The sequence below is a fragment of the Plectropomus leopardus genome, chromosome 20 (assembly GCF_026936395.1).
Source record: "Plectropomus leopardus strain MGB_pleo_1.0 chromosome 20, ASM2693639v1, whole genome shotgun sequence".
NCBI lineage: Eukaryota > Metazoa > Chordata > Actinopteri > Perciformes > Serranidae > Plectropomus > Plectropomus leopardus.
Window position 1 is genome coordinate 27,118,826 of NC_142195.1, and position 20,770 is coordinate 27,139,595.

The 20,770-nt window shown below is 38.3% G+C and overlaps 2 protein-coding genes across 2 annotated transcripts; one reads left to right on the top strand and one right to left on the bottom strand.

Annotated features, from left to right (window-relative positions):
* Window positions 1-994: 994 nt before the first annotated feature.
* Window positions 995-4,657, bottom strand: LOC121964885 (GTPase IMAP family member 8-like). Its single transcript, XM_088070715.1, has 4 exons — window positions 4,216-4,657; window positions 3,403-3,946; window positions 2,461-2,498; window positions 995-2,150 (listed from the first exon to the last, which is right to left on the bottom strand). Exons 1-4 carry the CDS (start codon window positions 4,238-4,240, stop codon window positions 1,510-1,512), a joined length of 1,248 nt encoding a protein of 415 aa, XP_087926841.1. The 5' UTR covers window positions 4,241-4,657; the 3' UTR covers window positions 995-1,509.
* A 180-nt stretch (window positions 4,658-4,837) lies between these two features.
* LOC148186233 (uncharacterized) lies at window positions 4,838-15,649 on the top strand. The gene is made up of 3 exons (XM_088071367.1): window positions 4,838-9,634; window positions 9,720-9,879; window positions 12,329-15,649. The coding sequence occupies exons 2-3, from the start codon at window positions 9,743-9,745 to the stop codon at window positions 15,063-15,065; spliced, it is 2,874 nt and encodes a 957-aa protein (XP_087927493.1). The 5' UTR covers window positions 4,838-9,634; window positions 9,720-9,742; the 3' UTR covers window positions 15,066-15,649.
* Window positions 15,650-20,770: the final 5,121 nt, after the last annotated feature.

Here is a 20,770-nt window from a genome sequence, read left to right on the forward strand (position 1 = left end):
TTATTATTACTGAATGTCTACAGGACTATAAAAATAGGTCTTGGTGAAATGTGATGAACTTTGGATACAGTGAACCTTATGGTTGACAAATTAAAGGCTCCTTTGGAATAATAAGGCTGCACTTCTGTTAAATATTATCTTAATGTTCGAAACTGATTTTAGCAGATTTAAACCTGCTTTGGCCACTTGAGGGCAGCAAAGATCAGGCTGTATCAACAACACTGTTAATACAAAACAGCAGCTGCAACAGAAGCAAATGGAGAAAGAAAAAATGTGTTTTGCTTTTACTGAAACAACAGCTTTTGATTTCATTAACTACTCATGAAAAACTTTATACACAACACTTTTGATTTTGCTCCTATTTTTAACATGTTTAAATTAAAGACCTAAGACTTTTTTATGCACTCAGTAGAAATATTTCTCTGAAATTTTGGTCGCAGATTTGTACAAATCTGTTTTAGTGAGCACTTCTCTTCTTCCAAGATAATCCATCTACCTGACAGGTGAGGCATATCAAGATGCTGATTCAGCAGCATGATTAACACACAGATTGCTGGGATGATAACAGTAAAAGGCCACTCTAAAATGTGCAGTTTTATCTCGAAAAAGGTCATATATTAGGATTAGGATCTCTGTGCATTGAAATTTAATAAAATGCTGTGTTTGTTCTATTCGTCAGCGTGTCGGTGGTACACTCCCTCACATCTTGCAGCTGAACAATGTGAAACATCTTGCTGAACAAGTCATGTGTTTACTGACTGTTAAACACATTTCCGAGGCAGCTATCAGAGGGATGATCACAAATCTACTAAAAAACATGATGGCAGCTTTGAACAACGTTTCAATCAGAGCTGTTAGTCAGTGATCATTTCTCAGGGTTCCACATTTGTGTTTTCATTTTGCTTTTGTATTTCAATTTTTTGGATTCATGATCCGGGAAGGTAGCCTGTCATTAACCAACTCTGACACAAAATTTGTTTTAAAGACTAAAATATACAAATATGCAAACAAAATTTATTTATTTGACCACCAGATGTTTTGTACACATTTGAAATTTGCAAACTGAACCCTTTAAACCCTGAGCAAATTGGTTGGATTTCTTTCAAAAACATGGCAGAAAAGGCAATTAGCAACTTGGCAAGAAATGTCCCACCAATTGCAAGAAATTACTTACAGGTGGATAAAGGGCCTTGATAAAAAATGAAAGAAAAAAAGCCTGGGGAAATGTCCAGAAAACTATATTCACAATTATTTTAATTTTATATTTTAAATTATTTTTAATATTTTATTTATTTATTTATGTATTTTGGATGGTACCAATAGAACAGTTTCTTACCGTCCCGATTTTTCGTTGCACCTCGGCCGGGGTACCAAGGGCACAGATCCAGTGCTATTATGTGTGGTTCTGCATTGATTGTTTATTTTTAACTGTCCATTGTTAGTCATAAATACTACGCTAATCCGTAAGTATTCTTTTAGAGCACTTTGTCATTTGCACATACAGCATAGCTAAAGTATGCAGCAGCGAGTATTTTGCTTTTTTGCAAACTTTGGGAAAAGATTTTTATAATCTGGCATTTTCTTGATGAGCTCCATGACTTGCTTCTTGTTGTTAGAGGTGTTGCTAAACAGATGATATCGGTCTTCGCACAGCTCAATAACGCTCTTGAGGCGATCATGTGCGTTTATAAACTTCTCCAGACTTCCCGCCAGCTCCTCTCCATGGGTCAGCAGGACAATTGTGCTCTCCCTGATCTCCCAACCGAACTTCTTCTCCAGCTTTTCTAATATTCCTCTCTCGATGTTCGTGAAGTGGCCCAGCCGTAACACGAGTAGCACCAGGCATTGTCCGGGCTTACAGTACTTCTTGCACTCCTCCACCTGAGCCTGGGAGTTTCTGAGTTGGTCGTGAAAGAAGTCTGGGGTGTCGACCAGTCTCACTTTGGTCCCGAATGGTTTCTCCACTATTCTGACCTCACACTGGGTGGTGACCAGCATGGGGCTTGGCTCAGATCTAAAAAGTTGCAATGAATCCTGGTTGGGGTGCCCAGCAGCCAGGATGGTGTTTGCAGATGCACTCTTTCCGGTCCCTTTCGGTCCCAGCAGAACGATGTTAAATATGTCGTCTGGCTCTTCAAAGACACCGTCACCTGGAGGATACAGTAATTCATTGTATCACCTTTGGTGAGATATTTCTATAAGCCCATTTGGTTTTCTAACCTGTTTTTCTGTAATGTTTTTGACCTGTTTTCTGTTACAGTTTTTAATGGTGCAAATAAATAAATGAAATCAAATGAAAACCAGTCAGTTAAAACATCAGTGACCTGCAATATCCTGCTATTAAACTCAAGGTATTATAAACTGAAGGTATTATACTTGGCCCCAAACAGAGTATTCTTTCAGCAGGATAGAATTTTATAACTAAAAACAATTACAAGTAATTAAAAACAGAGATTTTACCTGCTCTCCCACGGTGATACACAGGCTGGCCATCCAAACTGAAACAATTAACATAATTAAAGTCAATCAAAAGATGAAAGTAATAGAGACAGTGGTGTTAACATCATATGCCAACAAAAATGTGTCAGATAATGTTTACAATAAACTGTCCTCCTCTAAAATATGACCACAAAAAATTTTTTTTGAAATGCAGAAGTGAGAAGTTATTTAAGTTATTAACAGCCTCTAGTGGTTGTAGTGATTATAACAGGAGCTAATAGGGCTTCGTAGTTTAATAAAGAGCCAGAAAGTCCCCCTAGAGCAAAAAGGAGGAGAGGTGGAGAGGTCAAACAAACCTCAGACTTTTATCCAGACTGGTGTTCACTTATTTTAACAACATTGTAAGTCAACCTATGTTATGCCCAACACCTCTATAGCATTTGGTTAGGTTTAGAAAAAACATAATGGTTTGGCTCTACATTAATATGGGAAGTGAACACAGGGCTCATAGGTGAAAGTCCAGGGTATGTTGGGCCCATCCTCAACCCTTCCCTTCAACCCACCTGGCTGCATTCCAAACTGAGGCTACCTGGCAGCATACCATACTGCCGCCAAAGGTGGCTTTTGGCATAGTTATCTTATGATGAAATAACTGACAGTGGCAGGATTTGACAACTTTGGAGTAAGAACGACTCTAAACTCAGAGCTCTTACCTGATATCTAAAATCAACCAATTTACTGTTTGATTTATGCAGCTAATTAGGGACAAATATTTAGACAAATATTGTTAAAACAAGTTATAACGTGGCTTGTATATGTCCGTATACCTTACAATACTACAAACCACAGGGATGTTTCAGCTTTTCAGGTAGACGAAAGAAAACCACTGAGAGAAAATAAACTGGGAAACACAAGCTGCATGGAACTATACATATGGCCCAAAATATTATGCAGAAAGTTTACCTTATGTTCTCTAAACCCGTCATTCTTCTTAACACCACATCTTCACTGTAGTTTTTGTAGTCATAGCAGAATGGCTGACGGTCCGAACACCAGTTCCTACATTCGCTGGCCAGCGTTTCACTGGCGACTGCCAGCTGGGTGATGAACTTTTGCTTCAGCTGACGGAGTGAATGGGCGCTTTTGGTGTCTGGCAACATGACGACCAAGTGAGCCGTCACATTTTCTCCAAAGGTCCCTTGAAGTTTTTTGATCTGAGCCACAACTTTGTCCTCTTTGGTGTTTTCTGAATCTATTGCCAGTATGAACAGATGAGGGCCAGGATGAGAGAGTGCCATGAAGTCAATAACCAGCTGGTCCGGGTGCAGACATTCGTCATCGAAGAAATCGGGGATATTGATGATTTTGAACGAGTCGTTCGTTTCCACGACGAAGCTGTTTGACGATCTGGTGAAAGCATTCGGCTTGTCGCTGAGGATCATTTTTCCGATGCTGTTCTGCTGAATCTTCTTTCCAAACAGAGCGATGGTTAACTTGGCAGGACATGCTGTAGAAACAAAAAACAGTGACATGTTTTAATGCGCAATCTGAAAATGATCCGTGAAGCTGGTTTTAGAAGAGAATCAAGGGCTTAGTTAAATCGCACTGAAAAGAATGGAGCATTTTAAAAACAAATCTGGCGGCCTAAGAGTTTAAGATACTGACGAAGTCATCTTAATGTCCCTGACGGGGACTTGTCTAGGACCTTTGTCAAATGTCAGCCTCCAAAAACTGCCCCAAACTGTTTAGAAAATAAGTAAAATAAGCGTCACTTACGTGGTGGCTGTCTGCTTGAAAACATTGTAACTGCTCTGCGGAGAACAGACAGCAGACAGGTTTTACTGGATCGGCTTTGACCTCCGTCAGACTGAATCACGCTGATGTCGGTCGATCCACCCTGTGGGCGGAGAGCTGAGAACTGATTCAGACTAAAATAATAATGAATTCTGTCTCTGTTCTTTCTTTAAAAAGTCAAGACAGAGAGAGAAGGATGTAGTCCACTTTTTCAACTCCTTTCAGCACATTGCAGTCAACACTTGCACTATGTGATGCTTTTTAAACATGGTTTAACCCTTTGAAACCTGAGCGAATTGGCTCCATTTATTTCAAAACGTAGGAAAAGGGCAACAAGCAACTTGAGAGGAAATTACCCAAAAATCTGCAACAAAAAAATGTGAAAATTACAAAAATACCTAAAACATTAGAAGGAAAAAAAACGAATAAGAAAAAACAGAAAATAACTTTGGAATAATTTAAAAAAAATTTTTTTTTTAAAATTTTAATTAAAAAAAAAAAAATGTAGATTAATCGACTAGCAGCAGGGACTTTATGCGTGTGTGTGTGTGTGTGTGTGTGTGTGTGTGTGTGTGTGTGTGTGTGTGTGTGTGTGTGCGTGTTGTTTTATTTGAACAAGAGCCAAACGATGTGAAAAATCCTGTTGAGCGGCTCTGTCTGTGCACAAAAACTCTGAGGCACTAAGTGGCAACTGCAACTTTATTTAGCTTTAGAGAGAGCAGTGTCTGGAGTGAAAATCATCAAAAAAGGTGCATTTCACCCAAAGAAACAGATACAGAATACAGAATACCAAACCTTTATCTCCACATGTACACACTAGATGTACTTCATATACTGCAGTAATTCTGATTTTTTTCCATGAAAATGGTAGCTGAAGCTAAGATCTGAGTGTATGTGCTCTAAATGTGTGCATGTGTGTGTTCAGGTTTTGCTAGTTTTCCCATGTCTGCACCGCTTCCTCGAAGTCCTGCCAAGAGTGTTATCATTTTGCAGGTGTGTCATTCACAGAACTGAAAGTCAGAGTTCATGGTAACACATAGCTCGCGCTCTCTCAGCGCTGTTAAACCAGACACAAGATCTGATCTGACTTAAACAAATATTTCTGTTTTTGCTTGATCTAAATCTTCTGGTAAAGTGATGAAACAGCATTGGAGCATGGTTATTATCAGGGTGCATATACGGTCATGATAAACCTAGAAAAGTCATAGAATGTGCAAATTACAGGCCTAGAAAGGTTTTTGAAAGTAAATATACCCTGAAAGTTTTGAAAAATCTGTTTCACAAACCCGTAAAATAGCACATAATGTTTGCAGGGTGAGAAAATCCAACAGTAATTTCTGCTTTCACAGTTTCTGGCTGTGATAAATGGTGTGTTTGGAGGGCATGTTTTCTTCAAAACCCCACCACCAAATGTTTTTGCAACTTTTGGATATTATTAGATAATTTTTGAATGAATTAATGAATTAATAACTTTATTTCAAACCAAAAAAGAATGAAAACACATTATAAACAAGCAAACAAAACAAAAGCACAGTGTCCGAACAGGTAGAAGTCAAACCTATATATCGATCCCTTCATAACCTTTTCTTTAAACACATATATATATTATGTCAACAAATTCCTAAATTTAGTTACAATTAGTGTACGCACACATTTTTATCTCTGTACGTGATTTGAACAGTTTGAAATCAACCAGATCTTTGAATTCAAATGCTTTTAATTTGACAAATGTTGATAAAAGTGTGTTTCTTGCTTCTCCTTTTAATAATTCTGCAATTTCAAATTTTAGTTTTGTTTTTCTGGGTCACTATCGAGCCTTTAATTCACTCAGTCTGATTTATGTACTGACCTAAATTCAGTATCAGTCTGTCGTATTTACTGTCACTGGCAACAGTGTTTGTAATTTAATGGCAAGGTTCCTTACAGAAATGTTATGATCAAAGTTTGCGATATTTAGGAAATAAATATTGAATTTTCTTTTTATTGAAGCATTTTTTATAAACTCTTTTCTAAAGAGTACATTTATAAGTTCGTAAAGTATGATGGTGTACTTGTACAGAGGAGACATGGGGACAGGCTGTACAGCTCTATTTTTACCAGCAGCAGCACCAACATATGGTGCCAGTATATCTGTCGATCACACAGGATATGTATGTCACAGAATATGGGTCATACATTCGTACATACTGTTCAGGATCTTTTTAGTTTCTATTTCTCTTCCCTTGTCCCCTTTCTCAGGTCACATGTTGATCATAAACAGTTCACCTGCTAAAGAGGTGGCAAAAATGTGCTGATATTTGTCCAGTTAGAGGTCAAGTCAACTTTTTTTTTTTAAATTGTAAAAATTTTTGTGATTTTTTTCTTACAGTACAAACAAAGAAGATCTGTGTTTACATGGAAGCTCATTTCTGAATAAATAAGCAGTTCTGAGCAGTTACAATAGATTTACAGTAAACGTTATTATAAAAACAATATTACTGGTAAATCAAAAGTGTGATAAAATCATTTTCCACTTTGTTGTGCAAAGTTAGTTAATGCTGTTTAAAGTCCAGTTATGAATGATATGGATAAAGGATTCGTGGCTGTTTTTTAGTTATTAACCCTTTGAAAAATTGGCTTGATTTCATACAAAAACATGAGGAGCGCAATGAGCAACAATGAGAAATGACCCAAAAATGAGCAAGAAATAAGTTAAAAACAACAACAACAACAAACAAGAAAACCTCCTGAAAATTAGTTTTTAAAAAGTGAAAAATAAAGATAAATGAAAGTGAAAAATAAATAAATGAATAATAAAAAAGACAAATGAGACTTGGCAAAAAGTGCTTAAAATATTATATAACTGTCACATAATTTTAAATATTTATTTATGATAATTATTAATATATTTTTTTTCCCTAGCTTTTTTTCTTTTTTCCATTGACGTTTTCCCCAGCTTTTACATTTTTTTTTTTCTAAACCTACCTAAACCTTTCTTGCAATTTGTGGAACAAATTGCTCATTGACTTTTTTTCAGTGTGTTTATGAAATAAATCACACCAATTTCTTCAGTGTTCAAAGCTTTAAATACTTGTGAAAGATGTCTGAATACAGCACAAGAAAGTGATGTCGCAGCAGGTCTCAAAGGGTTAAAAATACATTTATCATGCTAATATTATTACATAATAAAAATATTTCACATGCAGTGTCTGTTAGCAGGAAATCTCGATAGAAAAAAGAAAATAGACGATGCGTATTTTATCAACAGCAGAGACGATTCTTCAAAGTGCTGCTCTGATTACAAAAATTGTTTAGTTTTATCGCTACGACGTAGATCTGAACTTTTCTAGTTATTAACGTGGAAAGAATTCACAATTTTTTGGAGCTAAATAGCTGATTTTGATGACATGTGGCTAAAAAAAGTTAATGTGGAGACTGTAGCATGTATGCCACAATTACGAGTGGGGAATGGTTAAAAAAGACCAGCGTCCTGATTTCGAGTCATGGCAGCGATTGTGGCTTTGAGACAATTTGCAATTAACTGAAGGTTTTACATAATTTCCGCCACAAAAAGGTAACAAACAAAAGGTGTCTCATTTATACCTGATTTGTCATTTTGATGTGTTTGTGGTGGTCAGAGGATCACCAGCGTCATAAAGATTCATCCTTTGGAGAGAACGAATGTCCGTGTTTTAGGAGGGCTTGCATTCCCAGCATGCCGTTTCACACGGCCTGCGATAGGTTTGCAGCAGGAGGTGTGTGCCTCAGTGTGAAAAAGATATATTTACCATAAACCTCAAATAACACATGACAGCACTGGTCAAATTCAGGCTCAGGGACGAGCAGCAGACCACAAAAGCCAAAACAACTCTCCGAGAGTCATCTGCAGCCCAATTGTCATTCAGTTTAAGTCATATTTTCTAAATTGATGTAGATATGATTAAATGTGTATGAGGTCACTTTAGCCTCATTCCCTCTGCACAAAAAACATCTGCTAACATCTGCTGACATCCGGCTTTTTAATGCAGTGGGAAAGTGTACAATCAGCATTCACACTCGGGTCATATGACTCTGCAGTAGACGCAGGTTTTTATCGCCTCCGACTCCGATTTATTGATAGGAACAAAACACCTGGGTGAATGTCCTAACTTCAGCTCCTTAACTGGCGAGATGCATTAACCACTAATTACCGTCCGTCTCCACCTAAGAAGCTAAAAACATCGACCCAAATGAGTCTGCACCGAGTTTAAGAGAGAAATGAATCAGTAAGAGATATATGAAGAGAAGTAAAGTTTTCACAGACTTCTTTCCATGCTTCTTTCTACTGTTTACCTGTTCTCCAGCCTGCTGAGCACACGCGCGCGCACACACACACACACACACACACACACACAGAGAAAGACTAGTCTTCGGCCATGCAGTCTATGGCCTATTTGTAGCAGGTTAAAAAAAACGTGTGGTCGTGCTAATTTTGGTAGGAAAAGTATTTGAGGTGGTGGAGGGAACGGTGAAAGGTGTTTTTTTTTCTCAAGACAGCATATATTAACACAGGTTTTTGCGTTTTGTACCAGCTACGACAAAAAAGGAAAAGAAAAGAGCGGCAGAGTGACTTTAATTTGAATTTAATTATCTTGATAAATCACATGAAATTATTAAAAGCTGCCATTGAGAAAATGCTAAAGATGTAATGTAAAGGATATTGACTAGTATTTCTTTTTTATAATAAGAAAGTAAAAACAATTTAACTGTAAATTTACTCATATAAATTAAACATGTGTACTAATTATGTATCCAAACTCAGAGACCATAGGTTTTTATAGTGTGTCATAGCAGGTTGTATGTAAAATTTGAATGTATGTAAAGGGGTAGGAATAAAGAAGTGAGTACTTCTTCCTACTGCTTTCAAACATGTGATATTTAAGTTTTAGTGAGTATTTGTTTATTGAGATTATATATTCTTTTTTATGCTTTTGTTTCTGTTCATTGCACTTAGTTTTAAGGCTTGTTTGCTTTTATTTGTGTGTTTTTTCTTTTTTTTCTTTTTTTTTTCTACGGCGTGTTTGTGGCCCATATCTGGCAAATGGGAACATACTGCCCCAGTGCCATCGCTCTGCGTCTTATGTAAGCCGGATAAAAGTGTCGGGTATGGGTCAGATCTGGACAACATAAATTTTGGGATCTTGTATAGACACATGTAGGTCATTTTGAGGTACCAAACCTGCATCATAGTTTGGTGCAAAGCCAACATGCTGCAGGCAGTTTGACCTCCTCTCTGTGTCTCTGTGAGTGTGTTGGAGGATGAAATATTTTTAGACAGGACTGCCCCTCAAACATCCAACAGCAGCTTGAGGAGTCTGGGTGTTACAGTATATAAGAGCAGCGCTGCATCTCCTCACAGAACAGACAGCATCATCACTATAAGGTACATCAGCTCCACCCGACAAATATTATTTTAAAAAAGTGTTGACAATATAATAACTCTTCATGCTTTTCTTTTATTTCTGCAGGGAGTTTTGAAAAGGGGTCGAAGATGTCTAGTGAAAGAAACGTGGAGGTGGTCGGCTGCGACGCCTCGATCATGAGGAACGTCTGGGCGATCAGAGAGAAAGAGTACGAACAGAAGATACACCTAGAGATGGAACGAATTGAGAAGAGCGCTCTGCCCTCGTAAGGACCTGAACTTTTATCTGTCTCTGTGCACACGCCGCCTGCAAGTCCTTTAAAAGTCTTAAAAATAAGTGTCATCTTAATTTCTGCACAAATATTTTTGCATTTTGCCTGAATTGGATGGTAATTGTGTTATTTAATGATACATTTGTTACAAAGTCTGCCTTTGATTTAAAAACAGCAGAGACAAAAACTCACACAATACACACAGTTAATCTGTAGTTTGTGCCGTTACTGTTTTTGTGAGGGCAAATTAATTTGACCAACTATGAATGGTGGATATGCAAAATGCATTTTATTGCCTTGGAATTATTTTTTTAGATATTTAAAAAGAAAAAAATAATACTTGTGGAACTAGATTTTTTGTGCCTGCACCTTTGTTTGTATAATGCGCAATATTTTCCACATATGATTTTAAAGTAATCCAAAACTATTTAGATTAGATTACATATTTTAGTAATCAATAGATTACTTAATTTATTATATAATTTGTATTCAGTAACTAGCTACATTTCAAAATTTTAGTATATTTAGAAATATTTTTTCACATTTATATTTAGAAATTCATGACATATTAAACATCAGAAGAAGGTAGAAGATAGATTTATCGGTCATTTTTTAAACAAAGTTAAATTTATTATGTTACAGAATTATAATATTTTTACACACTTTTGTCCAAATTTTATTTGCCTTGTTTGGGTTTTCTTTTATTCACTTTTTTTTGTTTTGTTTTTTATTTTTGATTTCTAATTTTCAGGGTATTTTTTTCTTTCAATTTTTGGTTAATTTCTTCCTGTGTTTTTCATTGCCTTTTTTCCAATTCAGATTTTCTTGCTTCTCCCACAAATCCCACACGAGTTTTTGAAATGAGCAGAGTATGCTTTTACTCACATACTGTGAAGGAATCGGGACACTGTGGACTGCTACTGGACAGACAGGGAATGGCAGCTTCTGAAATTACAGAAGAGTTTAATGACTGATATACCGACAGGTTGTTTAATGGTTTAATGCCATGGGACCAACATTTGGCATCATTATCATAGATGAATAGGCATTTCTCTCAAGTCATTTATTCCGCTAAATAAATACAATTCTCACATTCACAGAGGTGTAAATTGAGGTGTGCTGCGGGGGAAATTTGATCCATCCACACACTGAAAGGTTTGCAGTTAACGAGAGCTCAGACATGAGCCACATGGATTATGTGTCACGACCCTCTGGGCAGCTTTGGCAGCTGAACAGATTTACTGGGCGGCGTAATGAATAGCCGGACAAAGTGACAGAAATAGTGTTTTTACAGTCGTCAGTCGACACCGAGGGAGGGAAGCTCAGAGGGGAGTTACCGTTCATCACATAGAAAATGCCAAGTTTGGTTGTGTACTTTAAACCTTTTGAAACCTGGATCAGTTTTCTTGTGCTGCGTTTAGATACCTTTCACAAGGTATTTGACCCTTTCACACCTCAGCAAAGTGGTTTGATTTCTGTCTGGGGGAAATGGCAATGACCAACTCAGTTGCGAGAAATATGTAAATGGTGACAATCTAAAAATTTTCTTCAAAAAATACATACTAAAATTACAGAAAAATGTCCAGAAAATCATATTTAAAATTATGATAATGTTTATGTTTAAAATAATGTTACAGAAAAATAGAATTATTTTAGATGATATATGTATATATATTTATTTTAAAACATTTTCAGCACTATTTTAAATTGTTTTTGGCTTACTTTCAGGTAATCTTCTTGCTTGTTGACTTCTCCCCATGTTTTTGAAAGAAATCAAATCAATTCACTGAAGTTTTAAATGGTTAAAATCAATTTGTAATCTTAATTCAAGCCATTTTAAAACCATAAAAAAGGGTCTCTTGACCCGGCAGCAGAACAGTCCCAGTTCAGTGTGGATTTATTGAAGTGCTGTCAGTCACTATTTTTATTGTAGTATCAGTGCATCACATTACCTCACCCTGCACACACTGAGTGTCACGCCAGGCCTAAATATAAACAGTGTAGTCATACATACTGCCGCCCTCACACCTTTGCATTTCCTCTGTGGGTATGAATACACACTAACTGCAGCTGTCACACAACACAACAACACAATGTATGAGGCATTTACTGTATATAAATATTGACAACATGACAGCTCCCCAAAGGTGAAGCCAGAACATCTTGATCGCCCCCTATTGGCTGGCTGCAGTGTAGATCATTGTGTTAGTAAATGAGATATAGAACAAAAAAACAACGTACCTCTAAAATAAATTTTGCCATAGATGGTTGCTGTCATTTTAGGTAGTTCTTAGGACACTTGTATTCTTATCTTTGCATTGACTTTGTATGTAAACGTGAAACATTAAAATGTCATTTTCATTCTGTCTTAGAAAGATGTTCTACTTTGTACTTCTATTTCCTGCATGCATTTTTACCTTTTTTCTTATTCTTTTTTCAACAGTATTAACAAGGAGTGGGCAGGTCGTTTGGCTGCCAGACAGGGAAACTACACAAGGGTTGAGAGGAAGAAGAAACCTGTTGAGAATAAGATAGATGCCGACAGTGTCTGGAAGAGCAAACCCCAGGCTCCTCCTAAGCTTTCTCGTGGTGTAGGTGCAGCTCCAGCCGCCAGACCAGTGGGCCAAAGCAAAAGCTACTCCACTGCAGCCTCTACCCACAAAGACAAAAAGGGGCAGGACAAGAATTTAAGAAAGCTACAGTTACTCATGACCATCGCCCAAACACAACCTTCTACAATGGTGTGGGGGAAATCATGGAAGTACAACAAGTGCTTGCCATTACCAACCGAAGGTGAAGAAGTTAAAACAACCTGGGGCCAGTGCTGGATGTTTGCTACCCAGCAGCCTTACTCTGAACCAGGCAAGCCTTGGCTAAATGGACCCAACTTGATGGATCCTCAGAAACTTAATCTCTGGGAGAAACTTGACCACAGGATGGTGGAATCAGAGGATCTAGACCTGATCCTTCCCACTGAGGAATGGGAGATGTCCTGGAGAAAGTTTGACAAAAACAGTAAGAAGAATGCATCTTCTTCAAAAGGAGAAAATTTTGCAAAATCTGGAGTCTTCACCATGCTGATGGAGACTCAGCATCACAATGAGGCCTTGTGCTCATCAGAGTGGAGCGAGTCATGGAGATCCACTAAGCCAGCAAGTGAGGAGGAAGATTTTACTGATCTGGATGATGGTCTGATGAATGAGTCTAGTGCTAAAAGGCAAAGTAACGATAGAGGGATGAGCTCAGAGTGGGAAGACTGTTGGAAGCTTATCAACCACCATGGCTGCAACAAATCTGAAGTGCGTAAAGTTAAAAAATCTTATGATCCAGAGTGGGTCAATTCATGGAGAGCAGCCATGGCTGTCCTCAACAACCACAAGAATTCTGATCGATCTCTGAAGCAAGATCACAGTGATACCTTTTTTGATCGCAGCGAGCTGAGAGAGTCACATCTCCACAACATCATGCTTGACTCTCGTGAGAAGAAGTACACAGATCTGTACTTGCAGCTCTGCAATGAATTTGAGGGTTTGTCAGAATGGAAAAAGTCTTGGCAGGTGACCAAAAACAACTCCAAACCATGCGAAGAAATTGAGAAAATCCTGAAGACCATGGCACCAAGGATGGAGACTAATTTGGGGGCTCAGAAGGTGGAGAGCAGTCCAAAGCAGCACTATTCAGAGAAAACAGACCCAATCTATGAGCAACTGAGACAAGACGTGATCTATCGCCCCAGGAGAGAATTCGCCCAATCTAAGCTGCTTCTTCTGAAACACCTGGAAAATGTTCACTCTGCATCAGAATGGAGGGAGTCCTGGAAAATACTGAAACACAGAATGAGAATGGAGAGAAGAAGAATGAGGCCTGACCCATCGAGGCCTTTCAGGTCACCTGAGAGGGGAGGAGACAGGAGGCCTTCTGCCTCAGAGTGGAAAGACTCGTGGAAATACACCTGTCAGCCCCTGGGTCAGGACCCTGAAGCTTGGCAGCAGGGTTGGTCCACTATGCCCCAAATCCGAGTAGATCGCGCCTGGAACCAGAACCACTTTGCGCCTGTGGAACTCCCGAAGAATGGGCCAAACACAGAGCACAGTTGGGTAGACTCATGGAGGTACTCGAGGGGCCAGCGTCAGTCAGAAGCTGGGCAGGGTAGGGCACAGACCAACCAAGCAAGATCATCCCAACATCTTGGTGAGCCATGGACACAGAGGAGGTACAATAGACCAAATTCTGATTGGCATTTGGCCTGGATGGTCTCAGAAACTGAGTTCCACCATGACAGACCCTCTCTTACTCAGTGGAGGGAAGCCTGGAGGTGGTCCGTCTTGCACCCAGAGCACTCGTCTGAACAAATGCAAAGAGAGAACAGCGTGGATAGGTTGATGGAGATCCAACCCCAGAGAGAGAAGATTTCTTTGCAGAGAGGCATCGCTAAAATGAGCCGGTCTTTTGACAACCAGATGTTCAGGGAGAGATATCCCGAGAAAGAGTGGAATGCTTCGTGGAAAGCTGAGTCACTTCTGAACCATCAACAGACTCACAGATCTTCAGGGACACCTGGGAAAAGCAGCACTACTCAGCAACATCATAATACTGAAAACGGACATGGATCGAAATGGGGAATGTCTTTCAGACTCGCCAACCCTATGCCCAAAATGGAGGAACCCTGGGTGAAGTGTTCTCCCAACCCGTGCTACTATACTGTCATGTGGTCAAAGGGAAAGAAAATACCAAACAGCGTCGACTTCACCTTCAGCAACAACCCTGCGACCTTCAGGATTTGGGTAAACTCCAGTCGGTTCCTGCAGAAAGCTAGTGCACAGACCAAAAATAAAACTACGTCTAGGGAACCTACTGATCCAAGGGTGATCTTAATAAACGACATCAAACCAAGAAACCACTTATTCTCCACCATTGATGATAAACGAGCAGAAAAGAAGTGGCCTGGATGCCACCTGCTCGGCAAAACCCAACCACGTCCCAAGAGAGGCGCCACACCCATGAAGAACCTTAAGATGGAGGACAAAGACGAGTTCTTTGAGGAGTGGGCAGAATCCTGGAGGTTCTCAGACCGACCTGGTGGTCTGAAAAAGCCCGTCAAGTCGCTCTCAGGTTGGGATGAGTCGTGGAAATTCCTCATTCCACCTTACCCGATGACAAACGGACCCAAGGCCAAATAGAAGGAGTCACAACTGGTCACATATTATGCATTTTAATAAATTTTTAAAAAACTGAATGCTCTGTGACTTTTTCTTGTTTCCATTTACTTATGATAGTCTGGTATCCACAGCTGACAAAAACAGAATGGCAAGTATAAGCCAGTGTCTGATTTGAAAAGTCTTTTTTTGGAAATGCAATGCTTGAAAACATTTTGAAAAAAATCAGTTAACAAATTACTAAATGGTTTTGTCAAATGAGCCAAGGAGCTCTGACATTCAGCCAACATCATACAAACAGCAATAATTTAAGGGACATTTCCACCTCAGTTTTGGGAGCATCAGCAATAAAAACATACAAGTAGCAGAGGACTTTATTTTGCCAAAATAAAGGACATTCACTCCAAGAAGAAAAAAGATATACAATTAAAAAAGGGGTAAAAATAAAAAAGTTTAAAAATATATATACATTATATATTAATCAATAATAAGAATAGTTTTCTTTCCTCTGTTTTTTAAAAATACTACTAAATTGAAATAATGTCTAATTTTCAGATAATTTTCTTGTGAACTTTTTCTAATTTCTTGCAAATTGTGGGACATCTCTTGTTAAGTTGCACCTTGCCTTTTCCAGCCATGTTTTCAAAAGAAATCAGACCAATTTGCTCAGGTTTCAAAGGTTTAAATGCACGTAAAAGGCATCGAAATGCAACACAAGTTTTCAAAGGGTTGAACAACACTTGTGACATTAACAACCTATAAACATTTTAATACTTCCTCCTGATGTCCTGATTGTTTCCAAGTCCTCTGTTAAAGGATGTTATGGGGTCAGGATGAGAATCAGCTGTCTGCACACACTCTGTGCCACCAGCAGAGGGCACAGCAGGCTTATCAGGCAGCTCACTCTCCTCCAATTTTTACTCAGGTTTCATTAGAGCCTGTCCTCCCTCACTCTGCTGCCCACATCCTCATGCAGCTGGTGTAATACAGCCCCATAAACATCTTCTGAAAGCCTATTAACTCTGTAAACTCTTGTAACAAAGCTACAATCAGTGTAGTCAAACAGGCTGAAAGAGTGGCTGCCAGTTTTCTTATCTACAAACGTCATAAATGTAAAAACCTTTCCCTGAATTTACTCTATTGTTACATTCCTGTCAATAAGGATGTGTATGATACCATTACAAAGTAAAATACTCTGTCCTGAGTTGAGCCAGCTGCTTCCTTCCCTTTTGCCCACTTGGAGCTGCTGACCCGTGTGGAATATGCAGCTTGAAAGAGGATGTGATTTAATCACATTAACGCTTGATCAGCCCTGCCTGAGTCATGGTCCCTGCCTCCTGGCCGCTAAATGAATCACAGATCCACTAAGTCAGGCACAATTTGTGTGTCAACGTGATTCAATCAGCTGCTTAAATCTGATCCAGTCAAACAACAGGTTACGCCTGACCCCAGGCTGGACCACCATGCTGCAGAGTGATTGTCAGGTTTTCAGGGACTTAAAGGAGCACTTCACCCCCAAAACGACCATTTGTAAATCAGAAACTCAACCCGTGTTATGTTGAATTTGTAAAGAAAACAATCCGAAAAACAAAGTCAATATATCAACAACATAACATCAACAGTATATCAAAAACTGTATCAAAACTATGTCAACAAACTCTTCCACAACTCATGCAGTATAATCCAAGTCTGATTCATCCAGTCATATGCTCAGTATCTCTAAACAGACAGCACTTTCCAGCAGGGAACTGAAGGTCAAACTTATCTCTGCTCTCTTCAAAGTCAGACTCCATTTACAGAAACGATAATTTTACCTCGCTGAACATGGGAGCTGCTGGTGTACAGCTGCCTCGATCGTTAGTTTGTTATTGTGGCTTTGGCGAATCTGAATCATCTCTTTTAAAACACCAAAGTTACACTAATAACACAACAAAACCTAACAGATTGAAGTAGCGGTCAATCAGCTCCTGTGTTCAGTGAGGTCAAATTTCTGTTTTTGCAAGACATGCTCATCGCAACTCGTTAAATATCGCTCAGTACCATTCACGTCTACATATGACACCCTAGGTATCCTCCTGCATCTTTTTGCTATGATACAATATACTTTATTGTCCTCATGGGGAAATTTGCTTGGACTCAGATGTTCAGGGACGGCGTGTCAGTTTACACCTGTTAAATGCATTGTGTGTTGTCGTAACACACTCAAAATCTACAGTTTCTGCTTGTTAAATGCATACAGTCTTCTCAAAATAAACCTAAAATGTCAGTGAAACACCTCTTTGAAAAACATGGTTTGGCTCAACATTCATACGGGAAAACAAACAGCGACCTTCCAGGTTAAAGTCCGGGGTTTGTTGGACATCCACCGCCCTTCTTGTTTGTCCTACAGGGACTCTCCGGCTCATTATATTAAGCTGTTAACTGCAGTTTTTTGTAGTGCCGTCCAGTGTATCATACCACATTGACAAGTGGCTTTTGGTGTCACTGTGAAATCATTGATGACTTGGGGACGAGGAGGCGCTGGTTCGTGTCAGTGGAGTCTGGATTACAATAGAATAAAATAGAAATACTTTATTATAGAAATACTTTATTAATCCCTTGAGGGAAATTGTTTTGTTACAGCAGCAAATAAGAGGGCTGAATAACTGAATAAAATATTTGTTAAAAAGGCAAAACAATTAAAATATATATACAAAGGAAGTCAATTTACATAGGAAAAAAATAAAATAACAACAATAATAAAGATATGTACAGTATGCACAGAGAACAAACAAGCAATAAAAAAGAAAAAACAAATGTGCAAATAAGTGTTCAATAAGTGAATAGATTAGACTCAGATTATAAGAGTGTAATCAGATGTTTTGATATATTTTTGTGCCGTTTTGCTCCAATCATCAAGAATCTTCTGTTTTGCATTCTTCTTTTCTTGTGAATGTTCTTATATATATAAACTAACACAGGGTGTGTAAGTGATATACAAGTGATTATTTGGGGAGGGGAAGTATTATTTAATGTGAAATGAAGGGCCTTGCCTTGTTTTCTACTTTCACAACACCATATTTCCCTTTCTCATACAGCGTCTCGTAACTGTTCGCGCCTGAAATAAAAGCTCTGTAGAAGGAAATAATTAATCAATCAGACTGTATTTCCAGAAACCATTAATGAAACTTTTGTGCACATTTATCGAGTATAGTTCATATTAGTGAGTTCACTATGTTATTGTGGCTGAAGCTTTTAGAGACCTGTTAACCGGGATGTCAGCTTCCTGCCACTCACACTTTTCCTTTTAATGGAGGAGAAAAGTCGGATTGTGCAGCTAATAGAAGTCTTGTGGTTTCTTTGGTTCCAGGTCTCATGATTTCATGGAGCTGATTCAGACTCACTAAACCCATGACACGGATGTTAGGTCTCCTGTAACTCAGTGAAACACTGAATATAGGGAGACTCTGTGTGTGTGTGTGTGTGTGTGTGTGTGTGTGTGTGTGTGTGTGTGTGTGTGTGTGCGTGCGTGCGTGCTGAGTATTATCACATGACTCATGGTTTGCATAAGGCTCGGTACAGGCTTATGTCCAGAGAGGGAAGGAGACGGAGGGAGGGGACATTCTTTATGAATGACTGTGTTATGTCACTTCGTATAATGATTTTTAATATATTTAAGTACTGTGCTTAACCCTTTAAACCTGGACTGACTGGCTAGTTTTCCTTTAAAAACACGGCCAAAGTTAATGAGCAACAGAAATGACACAGAAATAAGCAAGAAATTAGAAAAAAGTACAGGAAAATTACCCAAAAAAACAAACAAACAAAAAACACAGGAATGTTAAAAAACAAACAAACAAAAAAAACAACAACAAAAAAGCAAAAAAAAATACTGGGAAAAAAGTGCTTAAACTTATAGTAATTTTGCAAAATGATTTTAAATATTTAATTTGAATTATTCTAAATATAGTTCTTTTGATATTTTACTTTAGCTTATAAAAATAATAATTTCAAAAATTTCTTGCAATTTGCAGGGCATTTTTTACCAAGTTAGTCACTGCCTTTTCCCCCATTTTTCTGAAAGAAATCACACCAATACCTAACTCTGGTTTGGTTGAATTAAACCCTTAGTTCACTCAGTTAGGTGTAAAAATATGCTGCGCCTGTACACGCTAAAATTAGGATCTATTTAAATGGAGGCTGGTGAGTTTGGAGATGGGGATTTTTGGTCTGTTTCTTGTTAAACCAAAAGGATCTTACTCTTTTTCAAAAAGGTCTATCTCTGTAGGGATCGGTTCTATAATGTTGTCGGACACATCGAACAACGATCTGAGCCTGTCGGTGGCAAAAACAAACACTTTCAGAGCATCTGTGTTGATGGTGCACAGTTGCCCCTCTTGGTTACATTGCAGCCTGTTTTGCTGCTGCTTTCTCTCTGCAGCACTTCCCCTCAGTACTGTTTCAACACTGTTGTCTCTCTCTCTCTCTCTCTCTCTCTCTCACACACACACACACACACACACACACACACACACACACACACACACACAAAACATTTGAAAAAAGGGGTCCGGGTTGGAAAATATCAACTTTCACTTTCATTTACAATACACATTACCCAGGCTGCTCCATCGACATCAGAACCACAACTACACAAAAAAAGTAAAAGAAAAAAGTTTTGTATTAAATAATACAGATTTTCTGTGTTTTTAAGCATTAAAGCAAAGTGGTAATGTATTCTGATTTATGAGTGCAAGCAGATAAAAGCTCGAGATTGTAGCCATCAACAAACCCATAAACGCTGATATATAAATAGATTTGTCAGCGGATAATATCCCTGCCTTCACAGTGCAAATGAAACTTTCTTTGACCTCACATATATTTGCTAATGTTTCTGCGGACAGGCCTCGTAAAAGTCGACGCCAAGTGCTGGCTCTGACTGCCGTCTTTGTTGGATGGTAAAGTGACTCTGGAGATTTGCAGGGGTGCTGCTGCTGCTGGGGCTCCGGAGGCCTGTATTATAAAGAGGAGGCATTTAATTTCACTACAATTTTATCTTTTAAAGGTCCTGAAAAACTATTCAGTCAGTCAGCTTCTCACTGGTAGAAAACAGGGATACAGTTAGAGTTAGATTTCTCTGTTTGTGCTTTTCTCACTGATTTCACGAGCTGAACTCAGCTGGATAAAATGATGTCATCCACCTCAACGTGTTCAGTTTAGCAACAGTTTCATCAATATTCAACAGCACTGATACCATCAGCAAAATGTAATCAGAAGCAGAGTGTTTTGAGAGTTGAACACTTGATAAAAAAGATTTAGGGTCAGAGGGTTTAAGGTTAACAAGAATCACTATGTAATGCGGAAATGTGTGTCATAACTGCCTCTAATTTACAAAAATAAGTGACTTGTATTTTGTAAATTTGATTAATTGCAAATTTGTTTTGAAATGCACACATCTCTGTGTTGATATCAGTCTGGTGCACTTTTGTCACATTATACATTGCTGGGTAGCAAAGTATATAAAATATTGATTATAAAAAAATTAGCACTAGTATTTAAATATATAAGATTGTAAAAATGTATATTGTGCTGAGTGTTTGAAATGTGTAAATTTATAAAACAATGTGCTTTAAGCTACAGTGCAATGTATAAAAAGTTAGAAATGAAACGTGTATGATGCAACAATGTACAACACAATATATACATAAGCATATATTCTCTTATTAAAGGTATAATATTAATAATAATAT